This window comes from Erigeron canadensis, chromosome 1, assembly GCF_010389155.1.
Source record: "Erigeron canadensis isolate Cc75 chromosome 1, C_canadensis_v1, whole genome shotgun sequence".
NCBI lineage: Eukaryota > Viridiplantae > Streptophyta > Magnoliopsida > Asterales > Asteraceae > Erigeron > Erigeron canadensis.
Genome location: NC_057761.1, coordinates 56,341,181 through 56,360,233, shown reverse-complemented (window position 1 = coordinate 56,360,233; position 19,053 = coordinate 56,341,181). Strand labels below are relative to the sequence as shown.

The following is a 19,053-nucleotide window of genomic DNA, read 5'->3' as shown; positions in this document are numbered from 1 at the left end:
TCTATATTTATTATCATTATTATAAATTACAAATTAATAATAATTTGAAACGGTATAAAAGTTTCAAAATAAAGATCCATAATCTATGGACGTGTGTTTTGGTATTCTATTTTCATAAATATTCCAGATTTCCAGATTTACCCTTTTGTCCATTATAATTTATTAGTAAATCAACTTCTATTTAAATTAATTAATAAATGTCATCAAATCTTTTCAACCATTGATCTAATTAATCAAATGGACAAAAATGGTTTCATAGTTCTCGACAAATTTTTGGTTCTTATAATAACTCAACTCTCTCTCTCTCTCTCTCTATATATATATATATTCTTTTCCGGTGTTAACATCATCGGCGAGAGAACTCGTTTTAACATCAAAAGAAGCTACCACCCACAACTATTAATCTATCATAGTGATGAATTTATAGAACACCCCCCAAAAAAAAGAAGTCCAGATTGAAAGCAATCAATAGTGAAAATTCTAATAATGTGAAACAGGCTCCAACATTCTTTACTACTTTACTTTCAAACATTTATTCGATCTATATATAAGATTTTCAAACATTATCATAGTTTATTAAAATGATGATGGTGGTTTTGCACATTTTCAAACATTATATCCGTTTACTTTCAGAATATTGTAAACCAAAACCGTGACCCGATCAGACTTCAAAGTTTAGCCATGATAATCCAGTTACGGAATTCCTTTTTGCAAGCTACCGATATGTCGAAAGAGGGAATAGACTCTTTAATAACCTAAACATCAGAAAAATTGGTACGGATACAAACTATTCATAGTCCTTGTAAAACTTCTTTGTATACTACGTTCATGGTCTTAGTTTTTACCTTATCATCTTCATCGGTGATCAACACTTTGAGGCCCTAGCTTGTGACTTGTGACTTTTGTGTAAGTATATATACGGGTCATGTTAATCGAAGAAGGAAAAGAAAGAGTTGGAGAATGACAAGGAAAGAAAGAAACGAAGGTTATGGAAAATTTGAAGATAAAGATACAGAGCGTTAGTGTTGTAAATTTTCTTAATACTAATTATTCTATTATTTAATAAAGGTTTTTTTAGATATGGATAATTATAAGGAAACATGATAACTCATACTAATTAGATTTATTCTCGAAGACTAACAACATACTTAATTTTATTTAATTTATTTAACTAAAAAGACACTTGTCGCTTCAAAACAATGCCACATGTCATTAAATAGATGATGCAATCCTGTTTTAGTTTATTGGTAGATAATTAGTCTTTTAACTATAACAATGCTGCTTGATCTTATGTTCTTGACTCCCAATCCTATATGTAACTATGTTATACATCTTTACATACTAAATAGTTTTATTTATAAATTGTAAATATTGCTCCCACCATCACTATGATCGACCCTACAACCGATCGAAGACGTGGAGGTAAAAGAGGATCCCAACAAAGGAGGGACAACTATATAAATGGGTTTATTATGAGAATGTCTAAATATGAAAATACTTTGGAGAAAAGATGAGAAATGTGAAAAACAATAACCATGCAAGTTGGAACCAGAGGTCTTTTTAAAGTCTGCACTTTTAGAAGTTACAATAATCCAAATGCTTATCTTTCTATATATACATCCGAATTTAACATCAAAGCTTATCAAAATTCCAATCAAAGTATTCATCTCCGTCTACTCTCCGCCTGAACCGATTAATACGCTCCAAGTTAGTCGAGTATCGATTAGGGAAATTTACAACCATGACTATGTAACATACCATTTAAATTGACTAATTGGTGGTATGTACTTAGACAATGTACATCAACAAACCTAGCTAGCTATCACCTATCCACAACATTTTATTGTATTCACTTCATTAAGGACTAGGCTGATAATTAGCTAGCTAGTAGTATCTATATGAGTATATGACTATATATACAATGTCGAGTTAAGTTTTTTGAAGCCCTTAAACAAGATCATTTTTTGAAGCTAGTTTTTTAATATATAAATTAAAGTAAACAAAAAAAAGCCAAAAAGAAAGAAAAATTAGCTCGACTTATGTTATTGAAGTACTAGTAATAAAAAGATGATGAGATGTTGATGCAAAAATCAATAATGCAAATTATATAAAGCAATGTCCAAACCCTAAGTCTATCTTATAATATATAGAGGCTCTGTATATTTTTTGATGAACTAAAATGATTGCTTAGTCTCATAATCTCTCTACATATATATTTTCCAATTGTACGGCCTTAGACTTAATTAGTATGTTAATAAAAGGACCAAAGCCAATGTTGTCCAAACCAATTGAGGAAGAATGGCAGAGTTACGACTGGCATTGTTATAGTGGCCTTGAGCCGTATGGTGACCGCCTATAACTACTACCGGGACAACATAAGTTCCTGAAGATCCGCCACGCGTTCCTCTCGAACCACCAACATGACCACCTCTGCCTCCCCCATGCCCACCGCCTCCCCCATGCCCACCTCCGCCACCACCACGTCTACTAACAACAGTCACTCTATTTGTATGCATTATGCGTTCTTCTTTTGTGTCTAAAAGTCATAAACCAATGACAAACATATATAAATTATTTATCCGCATTATATATATAATAGAATAATATCGAAAAACTGATCACTGAAATTAATAAAACCACGACAAAAGAGAATGGAAGATCGAATAACATACCAATAGCATGATTAGTAGTTTCCGAAGGATTCGCGGATGCAAGAATTAATGGAAAACATACCAAAAAAAGCATTAATGATAATCTCATGATCGTTAGCGTGTTTGCTTTCTTTATATTCATGTTAGTTTGATACTTATGTTTCGTTTTAGACCAACCTCTAAAAGCTTTTTATCGAGGAGGCCGGACATGTATATATATCATAGCTTGGTACATAAGCAAAGATGTATTCTTTCTTTCTTTCTTTCCTTTTTCAGCTTTAATGTTTTTTTTTTTGGTAACTATTGTGTCATAATCTTGGTATATATATATACTAGTCCTAATACCCGTACAATGTATGGTATCTATATAAATTGTATGATAAGGAAATTCGAATATACCATGTACATGATTCGTGAGTATGAAATAAATTGTGGTTAAAGTAAACCAATTAATGATCGAAGATAAATTTTAATAAATAGTAATGATAAAGATAATATATGTTTAGTTAGAGTGTTTGATTTATCTTAAATTTTTACAGTCACATCAAAATCGGAACTTATAAGTATAATGGATGACGACAAATAATATAAGTAATAGGAGCTGAAGAATTGAGGGGAAAAAATCAATTTTATTAATGAGAAAACAATCAATCAAATAAGGTTATAATTTGTTTTGTATCTATAAGCCAATTAAGAGTTAGAGTTTAATTCTAAGTCTAATAAAGAAATTGAATCTATATACAATTAAAAAAACTAATTTATAAAATAAATAAATTAAAAGGACACATGTCGATCAAGAATTACGACACGTGTCGTTTCAAGAATATGTCAATCCTGTTTTAGTTTATTGGTAAATTTGTTTTAATTAGAGCTTTATATTTGATATATATATATATATATAGATGGAAAATTAGAAATCATATAACCGGATTGGCGGCTTCCTAGAGCCTTCCCAATACAAATACAAATACAAATAATTTATTGGATAGTGTACAATTTTATTTTATGTAATATTGTTACGAAGTACGAGTATAATGTAAGGGTGAATTTTGTTAGCTAATTAACCACACCAGCGGAAGATTCATGGGGCGGCGGGAAGGAGTTTGAGAACCTCCACAAATTTGGGTATTAATTAACAGTTTGTTAATATTTGAGATTAAAAGAGAAAAGTTACATGTATTTACCCCTTTAAAATTTGGGATACAAAATAATTTGTGGTTGACTTTTTTATATGTAGAAATACATTTTAGGCCACAATACTACAATAGAGTATACAATAATTAGTTTTCAAGCTACTGGTCTTTTTTTTTCCTGATAGAAAATCCATAATACCTTAATTTAAAAATATATATGATTATCACAACGATTTTACTGTATTTGTTAGTCTAAGTAATATACGACTAGATAATCATACGGTATGTCATACACTCATACATACGTGTATAGGTGCAGCCGTGTAGTGGGCTGCTTTTTTCTTTTCAATTAGAGTAGGCTTTGCAGCCCATTTCATTTAGTTGCATGTTGGGTCAATTTACTGATAAAGATTCCTCCTCATTAAATTTAAAGAGTGGCCTCGGCAGCTTGAAGAGTTTTTTCAGTGAAATTTTATGCCTGGTCAATCTTGGTGCGATTCCAAGCCCAGTTAGCAGCGAGGGTCCGAATTAACTTAATTGTGCGATCTTTTAATTTATTTTGCACTTTTACAATCGAGAAACTACCTTCTTAACGCTTTGTGAGCATTTATATTAGCTAAGGAGTATTATATTTAGCTTGTTTCATATCAAAGATATATGTTCTCGATTCTTTTTCAACTTTGATGTTTATGGCCACCATATATTATTGCATCATTGTTTTGGCATATAGGCTCTAAAAGGTTACCTTTACCATATCTGAGCAAAACAATTTTTCTCCCCATTTATGAAAAGTTAATTTACAACACCACAAAATGGTTATGGGAATCATATCTCAACAATAATGGCTGACACCTTTGTATCGCCTTCCATACTATACATACTATTTATCCTAACTGTATAGGCTAGTACTAGTTTTTACATTGAACAAGTCTATTCTTTTACGGAAATAAAATTTAAAAGACACTATTGCCCTCACTCTCTTACCACTTGCATTTGCAGATTTATATTTTACAAATTAAAACCCACTATCGACTCCCCTTTTTAACCATAAGATTTATTACATATCACAAAACCAATTGGGTTGGATCAGTAGTTAGAGCTCATGCCTCTGAAAACAGAGGTCATGAGTTTGATCCTCATGCCCAGCAAGGCTAGAGGTCCTTTTTCTACCTATGGTGGAACCTGGAAGCAGTCTCTCTACCTTTGGTAGGGGTAAGGCTGTCTACATATCAACCTCCCCATACACCGTCTTCGACGGTATTGGGACCCAAAACCTGTAGAAAACGGCATTGGGAGTTACTTACTTACTTTTTATTTATTACATATCACATCTTGATACGGATTTGAATGAAATTTCAATGATGATATCAAATTAACTTGAGTTTAAAGTGGAGTTGATAAAATATTATTGTGATCCGTTGATTCGAAAGCGGCAAGATAGACAAACAGCTACATCTTTACAGGGGATTGGCGAATAGTAAACCCATATCGCCATTCCGGATTGTTGATGGAGATAGAGTTGTTTGACATTGTTTCCAACTATAACCGATTGTCGTCAGAAATACGGTTGTTTACAGTTATGATGACGGATTGACAATGACTATCGAGAAGAGGATGGGGATGGTCCTCATGATTTCTCAACATGTATAATGATGAATTTTGGGTAATGAGAAAATGACTATAGGAATTTGAGGATACAAGAACATGAGGGCAAAATTGTCTATTTAATAAAGTTTTGTAGATGAATAAATTTGTGCAGTGTAAAAATAATGTCCCGAACTATATATGGTTAGTGAACTAATTGAAAAGAACAAATTACCCACTAGCTAATTGTCCCTAATGAACAGATGAGTAGATAATGCACAAATATTAGTACTACTGATTGTATCAAACTAAAACATTAAAATCATGTACACGGAGTATATAATTTTATAACATACAACTTAAAACAAGTTCATAAGATATTTATGTCACAAATTCAACGAGAAGCGAAAATCCAAACCTAAAAGTAAGAAACCGCCAGCATTATCTTTATTTATTGAATACTTTTGCACTAATTAAGCATATAAGTTGGTAGCTATATATCTAGCTAGATTAAAAAGACCAAAGCCAATATTAGGGTAGAAACCAACGGAACAAAAGTAGGGGAATTTCGATCACTTTTGTTTCGGCGACCACTGTGGTTTCCGGTAGTCCCGTGATGACCACCCATAGTGCCCACAAAACCTCCATGATCTTCGCCACTTCCTTTAGAACCACCAACACCGCCACCACGACCACTACCACTACCGCCACCACCACGACCACTACTACCGCCGCCACCGTGACCCCCTCCGCCACCACCACGACCCCCTCCGCCTCCTCCACGTCTACCAATAGGATTAATCACTTTAGCTTGGTGTACCATAACTTCTTCACTTGTGTCTACAAAAGTTAATTACATATACTCAATTGCGTAACAAAACATAGATGTTTTTCAAAACGTATATTAAATTATATTAAATTAAGTTAATTAAAAAAACTCATCAAAAAGAAAAGTGTTGAAATAAACCAACAAACCTTAAAGTAAATCAAACTACAAAAAGAAAACTAAGAAGAAAAAGTTCCCCGAAAAATAGCCTTGTTTATTAACCAAGTGATTTTCGGCTTACATTGGAATGATTGGGGTATTCAAATCAGCCTCCCCCCTCCTCTATATATAGAGAAGGGGGACATCCTAGGTTTCCTAATTCTATACAATTAACTTACCTAGTTTATGTTTGTCTAGGATATGGAAACTACTCGGTTTTAGCTTTAAACTTGGACTCCAAGTATTACCTAAAAACCAGTTTACATAAAACCCATATCCTAATCTAAAACTAATCCTACATGTATTACAATTTAGCTCATAATATTTTACAATCTCCACCTTATTAGCAAGATTCCATGTAGCTACAAGTGACTCCAATACCTCGCATCTTCGACAAACACGAGCCCTTGGACCGTGGAAAAAACCTTCCAGTCACACCCATGCCGTCTACACGTCTAGCTTCCCTTGATTGTTTCCCATAGATGCCTTTCTCAAAGTCTTGTCCCTTGTCTTTCCATCCACTTCCAATCAAGTTCAATGTTGTAACATTTGTGATTTTTGACTTAGTTGACTTGTAATTTAATGTAATCGAGAATGAACGAATTTGTTGACTTATATGGATTACCGAACGTTTTGTTGTATAGTAACGTAACGTGAAGTCTAATTGTGTTAACGGTCTCGTTTTAGCGTTTAAATGGTTAACGTTTAGCTATTTGTCGGAATTAGCGGAGCGGGAGCCTAATAATGGACTCCCTAGGCCAGCCCCCATCCTTCACACATACACCCACCACATTCATTTCTCCTTACTCTCTTTTCCTTCATCTCATTACTCTTCCACTCTCTCATTCAACCACCACCACAAATCATCATAAATCCACCATTAATACACTAAAAATTTGTGTTTTATCATCCAATCTAACTAAATTAAGTAACCCTAATAATAATAATAATAATAATCATCCTACATGGATTTAGGTTCTAAAGGTGTTCATCCAAGGTTTTTGCTCTAAACCCGAAATTTGAAGTCTTGAACCATTTTGGTAAGTTAAACTCATCTTAAATCTCCCCTTTTATGTTTAAAACTTTATTACTAGTCATGTCTAAGAAACCCTTGGTCGAAATCGGGTCAAATTAGGGTTTCATTAGGGTTGATTTGGGTTAAGAACGATTTGGACATGTAATTGTGTTATGGGTTTGGATTTGATTGATGAAACATGTTTAGTTATACTTAATGATGTTTGTTTGAGCCTAAAAACGAGTCTTGAAACACCACAAGTCGATTTGGATGTCAAAAATTGGGTTTGGGTTCGTTCTTGTTGCTGTTCTGCTGCTGTTTGGCTTTAGATATTGGCCACTGCGACGCAGTAGCTTCCCCCTAATCATTTTTGGAGTTTTTGGTCTCACTGCGGCGCAGTGGGACTCCCTGGTCTTGACTGCGGCGCAGTGAGAACTTGCTGCCCGAACGATTTCTTTTGCCAACTTCAAACGCTTATAACTTTTGAACCGTAAGTCCGTTTTAGACGTATGACCTATCGTTAGAATCGTGTGAGAGTCTAGTTTATCTTAGTATCATCCTTCTTATGAGAATCTAACACTATTCTTCCTGAGTCCCTCGTTTTTCCAATCGTGTATTCATCGTCTGACCTTGGGGTGTCTTGGAATGGCCTAGGGTGACGTATATTGTAACGTAAGCTATAATGTGATGATGAAATGTTGTTATAATAGGTTTGTGACCGTTGTAGTCCCCGCCTACCCGCTTAATCACCTTCTACCAACTTTCAAGGCCAAGGTGAGTTTCGTAGCCCCGTTTCTCTTATATTTGGGGTGGAAAGTGTACTTGTTTCTTGTAAACGTTTTAGCGAATTATTTGAAATGATTTGATATTAAACGATGATTTGTGAACGTAAATACTTTGTTCCCCGTAAACGTAATCATGATTGTTTGTTATGATCATGCCATTGAAATATACGTAAGACATGCCGTTGATCATGCATTTGAAATATATGTAAGTCTTGCCGTTGATCATGCATTTGAAATATATGTAAGTCATGCCGAAATGAACACGCCTTTGAAATATATGTAAGTCGTGCCGATATGTGTTGATTTGTGTTATGTGTTGAATTGTAATAACGTGAAACCTTTTAGGGTTTCCCTTGGAATGTGAATTGGTATTCTACTCGTCGTGTATCGTTAACGGTTGTTATCCCGACACTATGATTTTAACGTTTAAACCTACGAACTCACCAACTTTATGTTGACACGTTTTAGTACACTTTTCAGGTGAACAGGTTAATGGAAGACATATTGGATGATGATTGATTGTTTGTATGCTAGGATTGGAATTGGACTTTATCAAGGATCCACAAATCCATTGTTCCCGCTTATGGGTTATGCTTAAGATCATATGCCATCTTTTGTATTCTCTTTTGTAAACGGTTGATGGTCGTGCTCCTTATGCATTGTTTTGCATGATCTTGGATTTGTAGTTGATTGAATTATATGGATTCCCAATCCTTTTAATGCATTTTAGATTTTCTCTACTTAATTTCCATGTCATGCTGTGCTTTTCTTGTGATATCCCATTATTCCGCCTTGTTGGGGTGTTACAAATGTAGTCTTTGTATCTCCGTGTTTATTACCAGAAGCCTTTATTGCGAGTTCACCTTCTGCTTTCTCCACGTCACAAGCAGCTACATCAATACTTGTTTTCCTCGACCGTGTAAATGTCACCACTTGCTTCCCTCGTCTGTTCAAAGCAAGTTGATCTTGACGACCTTGAGATGCTTTTTGCTTGACCCTACCACCTTGATCATTCTTTAACTCATGACCAACCTTAGGTAGCTCCACCTCAAGCTGAACACGTTTGTTACCGCATACACCTCGAACTCTTGCATCATTCACCTGTACACCAAACGCTAGTGCCTTACCATCCAATGTATACACATTGTTTTCCTCCAGTGTTCTTATTAGCACAACCAAGAAACTCTTGATCACCTGTGACATGCCGTCTAGCATCCTCACAGTATCCTTGTAAATCGTATACCTTTAGAAAACCCTAAAAACGATTATACAAGCACCCCGACCAATCACCTTCTTGTACTTTGCAGATCAAGTTAACAACTCCCCATGAACACCTTTAAGAAACCAAGAACTCTACAATCGATTAAAACCTTGAATAAACCTTCAAGATCGATTAGATACCAAATTCTCAAACCCGTATTCTTGAAGCTTTGAAGTTTCACCTATCAATTCCGTTTGAAGCTTGAATCTTGTCGTATTAAACCTTTGCAATACCAACCTTAATAAACCCAAGAGTCTTGCAAAAATTCCCGACAAACATAAGCCTTCAAACGCTCTACAAAAATCTGCTTCAAGCTGAAACTCACAGATTCTGGACAGAAACTTCGACAGCCCGTGTCTCTCTCTTGAAACCTCCGATCGGAAATCCCTCCGGTCAGAACTATACCTATGTGTCTTCAACCTCCAGTTAAAAAATAACAATGATCCAACGGTTAACGAATACGCAACAGCGTTTTTTCCGCAGCTGCGCAGAAACCGAAGAACCAAAACAAGAGAATACAAATTGTAGGGATTGTCTACCTTTGAGTCGATCTAGCATCAAGACGCCAACGTAACCTGGCTCTGATACCAATTGTTGGAAATTAAAACCAACAAACCTTAAAGCTAATCGAGCTACAAAGAAAACCAAGAAGAAGAAGTTCCTCGAAAACTAACCTTGTTTATTAACCAAGTGATTTTCGGTTTACATTGGAATGATTGGGGTATCTCTACAATCAGCCTCCCCCCTCCTCTATATATAGAGAAAAGGGACATCCTAGGTTTCCTAATTCTATACAATTAAGTTACCTAGTTTATGTTTGTCTAGGATATGGAAACTACCCGGTTTTAGTTTTTAACTTGGACTCCAAATATTACCTAAAAACCAGTTTACATAAAACCCATATCCTAATCTAAAACTAATTCTACATGTATTACAATTTAGCTAATAATATTTTAAAAAAGAAAACAAAAAACAAAGGATCAACGTACCACTACTAGCATGAACAGTATTTGATGGCATTGAGGATGCAACAAGGTTAGTACAAACCAAAAACAACAGAATCAAAATTCTCATGGTTATTATCTTCATTTTGTAAAACTAGTAGTTTCTCTCTTTGAATTTTAATTAAGATGTTAAAACAGATCATATGCCTCTAGTACTTTCAACATTAAAACACACACACGTGTATATATATATATATATATATATAATACGGAGTAGTAAGTAGTAACAACCAATCTTTATTAACGACCTTAAAATGGTGCATTCTTTTTGTTATTGATGTGAATATGTAACAACATATAAATGGTAATGTAGCTGATAATTGATTTCACATCCGAAGCTTTTCAAGTCCGCAAGTACGTACTATGCATATATATATATAGTTAAAAACATTTAACAAGCATCAACGCCAATATGGGCATAAAACTTTATATGTGTTCTGTACGTATTTTCTCCAACTTCTGTTATTATGAGTTTAGTTAACAGGTGACTTTTGATCGAATAAAAACAAACTCTGTCACCTCAAATTATAAACTTTTAACTCGACGGCGGATAGTTGGTTGTCTAAACCGGATCTCCTTACCATGAGCCGAGCAACAAAGCCGAAAGAAAGACCCGGCCCACTGGGATCCTCCCACAATTAGGGATTAATAGAGTACGAATATAAATTTCATAAAATAAAGAAAGTCTGTTTTATGGGAAAATTTTAAAATCTTACTACTTGAATAATTATATTATATTATATTATATACTATGTTAAGAGAATTGGAAATGAATAGTAAAAGGTGATGTGACCCAATAAAATGAGGCCACGTGTCATTTTATTATTATTATTATTATTATTTTTTACTTTAACAAATGATTCTTTTAGTTTCCTTAATATTTTTTATATACTATGTTAAGAGAATTGGAAATGAATAGTAAAAGGTGATGTGGCCCAATAAATGAGGCCACGTGTCATTTTATTATTATTATTATTTTTTACTTTGACAAATGATTCTTTTAGTTTCCTTAATATTTTTCTTACACAACTAAATATGATGAACCTTTTTAGATAATATAATTTGTATTTGATACAATGAAATTTTAAGATAAAATATTTATGATACAGTGGTTTGATGTTATCTTTCAATGAAGAGGTTGTACACTTGTAGATTTAGCTCTACCTATGCTTTTTCGTTTTTCTTCTTTTTACGCTACATGGCCATCGCTTTTATTTTGACATTAAAACTTTTGTTTACTTAAATTTGGACACCAAACTTTCACCACTTTTCAACGTAGCTGGATGTTGCTTTTATATAAAACGTATTTGTTTTATTTTGTAATTAAGTTTTTTTTTTAACATTATGTTTTATTTATGATTTTTAGAAGTAACATTAGAAATAAGAGTACAACGCAGTTCATAAAAAAAAGTATTCCCAATAGGATAAAGGGAGAAAAATTACACACGCAGCGGTCTAAATATTTTTGGGTCCTACAATAAAAATTTACATTGGTATGTTTAGTATGGTGGGTGTTTAATTAAACTCACACCATACATTAAGTATAAATGTGTATTTACCGTGTGGTGGATGTTTAAATATCCATTATACGAGGAGAATACATTAATACTTCTTGTATGACATTTTGACTTTTTATTTAGTCAAAATTCTAGTACTATAATTAATTTCTTGCTAAAAAAATACTATTCTTGACGAAGTTTTGATCGTGATGTATCAAAGGACCCACATTTAAATAATACTCCTTCATAGCATATGTATAATTTTAACTCTGGTGAGTACTTTTTTCTCATCATATTAGCATCACTAAAAAATATAAAAACCTGCTTGATCGTTAGATATTCCAAATGAGACTACAAGAAAAACTACATCAACATATACACGCATTAACGACAAATAGAGCCGGCTTAACCTTTTTGGTGGTTTTAAACGTAATTATATTTTGGGACCTTTTTCAAGCCTATAAAAAACTTCTTTTCTTCGGTTTGGACTCAAAGTCTATACCATTTTTGAATGAAACTAATCAAATAATACATACAAAAGTTAAGAGTACAAAAATAATATAACAGAAAAACTGTTTCGTAAAAATAGCGAACCATCGGCAGCACTTGGAACTTTGAATCAAAAAGATTCGTAGCCATCATTTCAAAATTGTGAACAACCGATTAAGATTTTCATCTTAACTTTGTGTTGTGGAGGCGTGGTTTTCCAAATCTAGTTGTGATGAGATTTTCATTTTCTATGCTTTCTTTGTTTATTCACACCAATTCATTTACAATTTTGGGGTTTTTTAATAAACATTTCCATTAATTGAGACTTTGAGCTAAAAATTCAGGATATCCAAAATCCAAAAATTTAAAACTTTGGAGCCCTGAAAAAGTGGAGGCCTTAAACCATTGCTTGACCTACTAACTCTATAGAGCCGATAGTGACGACAAAATAAAATTGCTTAAATTTTGACTTTGGAAGTCAAAGATTGTTTATGACGATAAAAAAAATATATTTTCTTTTAATTTCGAGATATATTTAAAGTCAAAAGACGGAAAACATGTTATGTCATGTCTTTCTTGAACTTTATTTTATTTCATATTTTATAATGAGTATAATTCATATATTTATTTTCCTCTTTATTTAACAAAAACGTGGGCTTGGGCCTCCAGTTAAAGTTGTCCTAATTATCGCAACATACTTAAAACCTGCCGGGAGAGCATCATCCCCAAAGATGTAGAGCGACCAGAAATGAGATCCACATATAATCGTTGCGAAAACCGTTTTTGCTTAGTGAGAGTTGAATTATTATTACTAATTCTATGTAAGTAGATATGTTTATTAGGTTCCTCCTAATCCTACGTACAGTTTCTCTTAATTATCAAGAACAAGATAAAATATGACACACCCCCCCCCCCCCCCACCCCCCACCCCCCACCCCCCCAAAAAAAAAAAAAAAATAAAAATAAAAAAAAGATAAGATGTAACACATGTCATGAGTGTCTGCTTTTTTTAAAGAATTCATTAAGAAAAAAGGCCTAAATTAATATTAGTGTATCTCCTAATAATAATAAAATAACTTCCTAAATTCATTTTTAAAAAAGCTACAAACAAAATTGAATTTTAACCCTTAGATTATTTTGCTTACATCAGTTATCTTTTTAAATTTATTTCCTAAATTACTAAATACTAAATTAGTAAATATTAAATACTAAATCACATTCCCTGAAATTTACATTTATTTTATACTTTTTAAATCATTATTAAATATGAGTTAATATATGTATATATGATTTTATTAGATGAGTTGCGGTACACCCTTTCTTAATAACCATTTTATTCACTCCCCACGCTCAAATATGGTTTTATTGTGATCCACATGGGAAACTTTGCAAAAGTAATTTTAAAACTTAACGTATTGTTCCATTTGTTACAAGGAATAATAAAAAATGGAAAATTGGATAAAATGACTTTGGCTTATAGATGCATCTAAGTTATATAGGGGGGTTTGGATGTGTGTTTCAACTTTCGAGTAATAAACTCAGAATATGAAAATAAACTGGTAATGATAAATGATTTAATTATGTATGGTCAAAACAATGAAATTTGGAGAAGAATCGTGAAATTTGGAAAAAGCTAGAATAGAAAATTTCATTAGTGATGACAATGTTATATAACCCAACCGTTCATTATTTGAATTGATTGTTTTACTCTAATCCTTATCTATCAAAACATACAAAAAATGATGTATATATAGACTATATTTGGTAAAAGTTTTTATATAGTCTTCATAATGCAATTATATTAATGTATAACTGATTTTAAAAAAAAATTAAGTTGACTCATCATTATCCTTTATTTATATTTATGTATCTATATTATTTAAACATTAGAATATTATTAGTTACATAGGTTCATCCTGCGTATTACGCGAGATAATAATCTAGGGCGCGTTTAGTTGTAGAAAATGTTTTTAAGTTTTCCATTTTTAGTTATCTAGAAAATGAAAAAGTTTTTCATTTTTAAAAAACCCTTGAAAATTTTGAAAACGCGTTCAAAATAAAAGATGGAGTTTTCATTTTTTCAGTTTAGAAAACTAGAAAACATGTTCAAATTCATTTGTTTTTTAATTTTAGGTTTATAAAAGGTTTAGAAAATAGAAAAGTGAAAACAAAAACTGAAAAAAACAGTTTTCTAATTTTAGTGCAGAAGTTGGAAAATGAAATTTTCATTTTTTTGGAAAATATTTTTCTAAAAAATTACAATTTGAACGCGTTTTCTGTTTTCCATGTTTTCTTGGAAAATGAAAATGGAAAACAATGAAGTTTTCTTAAACTAAATGCACCCCTAGTAACTAGCATAAACTAATTAATACAATTATTAAATTGTGATTTCATTTGACTACATCTATATATAATTAACGTTATTAATTAGGACCTCTTTAGAAATTTCAGTCCAAAACAATACTCATGCATATATATATATATATATCCCAAGCTGATATATAAGCACGTCTTCCAAACTAGTAGCAATTAACAAAACGTGCAAGCCATATTCAATCAATCAACAATATTCTCTATGTATGTATGCATCTTCCTTATAAATACCAAAAATAATCACCCCTTCTTTTCCATCCCAATCCATATATTATTTCAGAACTAAATTTGGAAATAATTAATAAACAGTAGTACATATATTATGGCTAACAACAACAGAAAACCATCAGGTGCATTGGTAGTAGTTGCAATTGGGTTCATCTTTCTGAACCTCATTGGTCACTGCTATGGTGATCTCCAATTTGGTTTCTACAAAGCCAAGTGTGGGTCTGCAGATGTTGAAGACATTGTAAGAAAGACGGTCATTGGCAAGTTCTTCTTTGACAAAACAATCGCCCCAGCTCTCGTCCGCATGCAGTTCCATGATTGCTTCGTCAATGTACGTGCATGCGATCGAGTATTTAATTAATTAAGCTTATAATTATATTAATTAGTTAAACTAACGCGCGTACGCTTAATAATTATATTATATATGGATATAAACCTTTTCTAACGTAAGTTGCACGAATATATATATATATATGATTAATCGAATATATAATTAGGGGTGTGATGCTTCGATTCTGCTAGACGGAACCAACTCTGAGAAAACCGCCCCACCAAACTTGAGCGTTAGGGGGTACGATGTGATTGATGCTGCTAAATCCGCGGTGGAGAGGGCGTGCCCAGGAGTGGTTTCTTGTGCTGATATAATCATTATGGCCACAAGAGACGTCGTTGCCCTGGTAAGTATATATATAGAATTAGTTATTTAGATATCCGGCCTAACATTGAAACATATTAATGCATGTTAATTAATTACTCGAGATCAGCTCGCGCATATAATTAATTTACTAGCTTCAAAGCTAATTAAGGTAATTAAAATGTTATACTACTCGATCGTAATATATATATTGTAGAGTGGTGGAGGTAGATACAGTGTTCAAACAGGAAGAAGGGACGGATTTGTGTCTCTTGCGCAAAATACTAGGACCCTCCCCCCTCCTTCTACAACAGTGTCGAGCGCGATTCAAGCTTTTGCTAACAAAGGACTCACCGCCACCGATATGATCTATCTTCTTGGTAATCTTTGTAGTAGCTAGTAAATTCCATTATTGATCGATGCTTAATATTAATTCCTAGGATATATATATGGCGCGCAGATTATATATAGCTAGTGACCCATTTATAATAAACGGGTCAAAATTGTCATATCTAGCTATATATATATATATTAGATGATATAATTTTGCTTAATTATTAAGGATGTGCTTTGATTTTTTTGTAGGAGGTCACACTATTGGGATTGCACATTGTTCATTATTTCAAGATCGTCTTTACAACTTCCAGAACACCGGAAAACCCGACCCAACCATGGATTCAACCCTGTTATGGTCTTTGAGGCGTACCTGCGTTCAGAATGCAACAGTTGACCGCACCGCGAACTTGGATCAAAACTCCTTTAGCTCCTCACTCGTTGACAAATCTTACTACAGTCAGATAATGTTGCGTAGGGGAGTTCTTCAAATTGATCAACAATTAGCATTAGATAGCCTAAGCAAGTCAACGGTCAAAGCCATTGCTGGTTCCTCTGATTTCAACTTCAAGTTTGGTCAAGCCATGGTTAAGTTGGGTGCAACCCAGGTCCTTACAGGAACCCAAGGCGAGATAAGGAAATCATGCAGATCAGTCAACTCTCCCACTTTGACTTCGTTGTTTAATTAATGATTATTTATTTTCATGCATGTGCCTGCTGTAAACTTATTCATTTGTGTCATTGTATTTTTGTTGTTAAAAATCCATTTATTTATGCATTATATGTAATGGTATTTCATCGAAAAGCTTAAGTTAATATATTTCTTTGTCCACTAATTAAGCATGCATGATTCGATTATTTTATAATTACATTTTAGAAAGCGTATCTATAAAATTACGAGTATTTAAATTATCCAACCTCGTATCTTCCTAATAATATAAAAATAAATATAAAAAAACCCCTTCTATTTATTTGCTTAACTAGGCCATAACTACATATGTTTAAACTAATAATAATCATAAATTTTAATTCGAAAGAAAATCTCTTCTTCTTTATTTTTTTATGTCAACAGTCAACTAAATAAAATGGACCGGGTTGACCTACAATCCATAGATTCGTTTTCTCCCAACATATATATATTTTTAACTCGTGAATATCAAGAGATCTAACGTATAAAAATTTGAACAAGTTTACATGTGAAAGGCCATCACATATAGATCATTAGTTTAAATTACAAATCTCTAACAAGTCAGATATCTGTAAAAAAAAAATCACTCAGGTCCACAAGGTCCACCATAAGTGGAAACAAAATATATGTAACCACCCCTAAATATACTTAAGATATGACTCAAACGTAAGACTTATTATGAAAAAAATATCTTCTTGTTATTAGACCATTTGATGGTTCCGTAATAATTATCTAGCAACTTGTTAGATCAATTAAATAAACAAGTACCGTTTACATGTTAAAGGTCTCGAGTTCGAAAAATGAGAAAGATATACCAAAGAATTTCACAAAAATATCCTCTAGTGAAACAGGTTTTGGTCTTACAAATGGGCAAAGTTTTATCCTAATCAAATGTCGTGTTTTCGCCGGTTTAGTTGGGGGTTTCTCCTCCAACTAGGTACTGAGGGTGAGAGGCTCTCCAGCGCAAACCCGGTTAAGACAACTTAAGTTAGATCCCCTGTTGCAAAAAATGATCCACACCTTTCAATAAAATAAATATATATATATATATATATATATATACAGGAGAGCCTTATTTTGAGAACTCATTTTTTTTGTAAGAACCTTAAGAACTTTTAAATTATGTATTGGATCACATGTTTTTTTGTTTATTCACATGTGAAACGTTATAAAAATACATGTTTTGGAAGAAAGTTTTTTTCAAAACTTTATATATACTCATTTGTTAACATGTGAACGAAAACGTGAACATATTCATTCACAAGTTCACAAAAGGCTATTTTGAAGGTTTTTTTAAAAAAAATTATTCTACAACATACTTTTTATATCATTTCACGTGTGAATGAAAAAAAAACATATGAATAAATATATTATTTATGAGTTCTTATGTTTTTTTTTTAAAAAAAATTTTCAAAATAAGATATATATAATATATATATATATATATATAAAAGTATTAATATAAGTATTAATATTCGTGTTGCATAGTTTGACTTATAAATATTTGTAGTTATATTTCATTTTATCTTCAATAAATCTAATGTATATTTATTTGGTGCATAGACGATTAAATGTAAGTTGAAATATATATAAATGATGATTGTATTATGTTTGTACTATATTTGTACACTTGATGTTTTCGCAATGAAATGTATTATATGTACATTTCTTCATCCCATGTAAAGGTTGGAGGGTCTTTTCTAAGCATTTAGGTAGAAACTGGAAGCAGCCTTTCTACTTAGGTAGAGGTAAGGTCTTCCTACATCTTAACCTCCCCCATACACCGTCGAGGTATTGAGGCTCAAAACCCAAAGAAGGCGACACTGAGCAGTTACTTACTTACTTATTTTATAAGATTCAAAGATAAAACTCTTTGTATTTTTCAAACAATCAGGCCCGTTATTTAACATGTGCAAGTGCAAGTGTGCAACCGGCTCAATATATCCGGGCCCAGAAAATATGAGGACACCAATCAATATAACATGTAGATATTATAGACCAATAAATTTTAGCCCAAGCCCATCTTTCCTCTACGGCTCCACATCGTAGGAATTTATTATTTATATATGTTTTAGTTTTAGATATTGTTTCATTTTTACTTAATAAACTTAATAGTTAATAACTTAATTATTCAGTCGAATTTTTTGTTTCTTTTTTGACTTAATACACAAAATAACCGTCAATTACTTATATTTTACGTAATACATACAGACATTCTTAATGAATTCATCCACTTAATATATTAAACACTTAATAACTAAAAAAAGAATTAATACCATTAAGTCATTTCGTTTTAATCTGTTGATTTTAGTAGGGTATGTTAGCTTCATGTAATAGTATAAGTTATTAGTTAAGACAGCTTATAGTATTTTTAGTATTCCATAAAAATAT

At 32.5% G+C, this 19,053-nt stretch overlaps 2 protein-coding genes across 2 annotated transcripts; one reads left to right on the top strand and one right to left on the bottom strand.

Annotated features, from left to right (window-relative positions):
* Positions 1-5,873: 5,873 nt before the first annotated feature.
* On the bottom strand, positions 5,874-9,368 carry LOC122595616 (keratin, type II cytoskeletal 1-like). Its single transcript, XM_043768024.1, has 2 exons — positions 8,993-9,368; positions 5,874-6,208 (listed from the first exon to the last, which is right to left on the bottom strand). Exons 1-2 carry the CDS (start codon positions 9,366-9,368, stop codon positions 5,874-5,876), a joined length of 711 nt encoding a protein of 236 aa, XP_043623959.1.
* A 5,733-nt stretch (positions 9,369-15,101) lies between these two features.
* Positions 15,102-16,663, top strand: LOC122595608 (peroxidase 60). Its single transcript, XM_043768013.1, has 4 exons — positions 15,102-15,338; positions 15,505-15,684; positions 15,859-16,021; positions 16,227-16,663. The coding sequence occupies exons 1-4, from the start codon at positions 15,102-15,104 to the stop codon at positions 16,661-16,663; spliced, it is 1,017 nt and encodes a 338-aa protein (XP_043623948.1).
* The last annotated feature ends 2,390 nt before the right edge of the window (positions 16,664-19,053 follow it).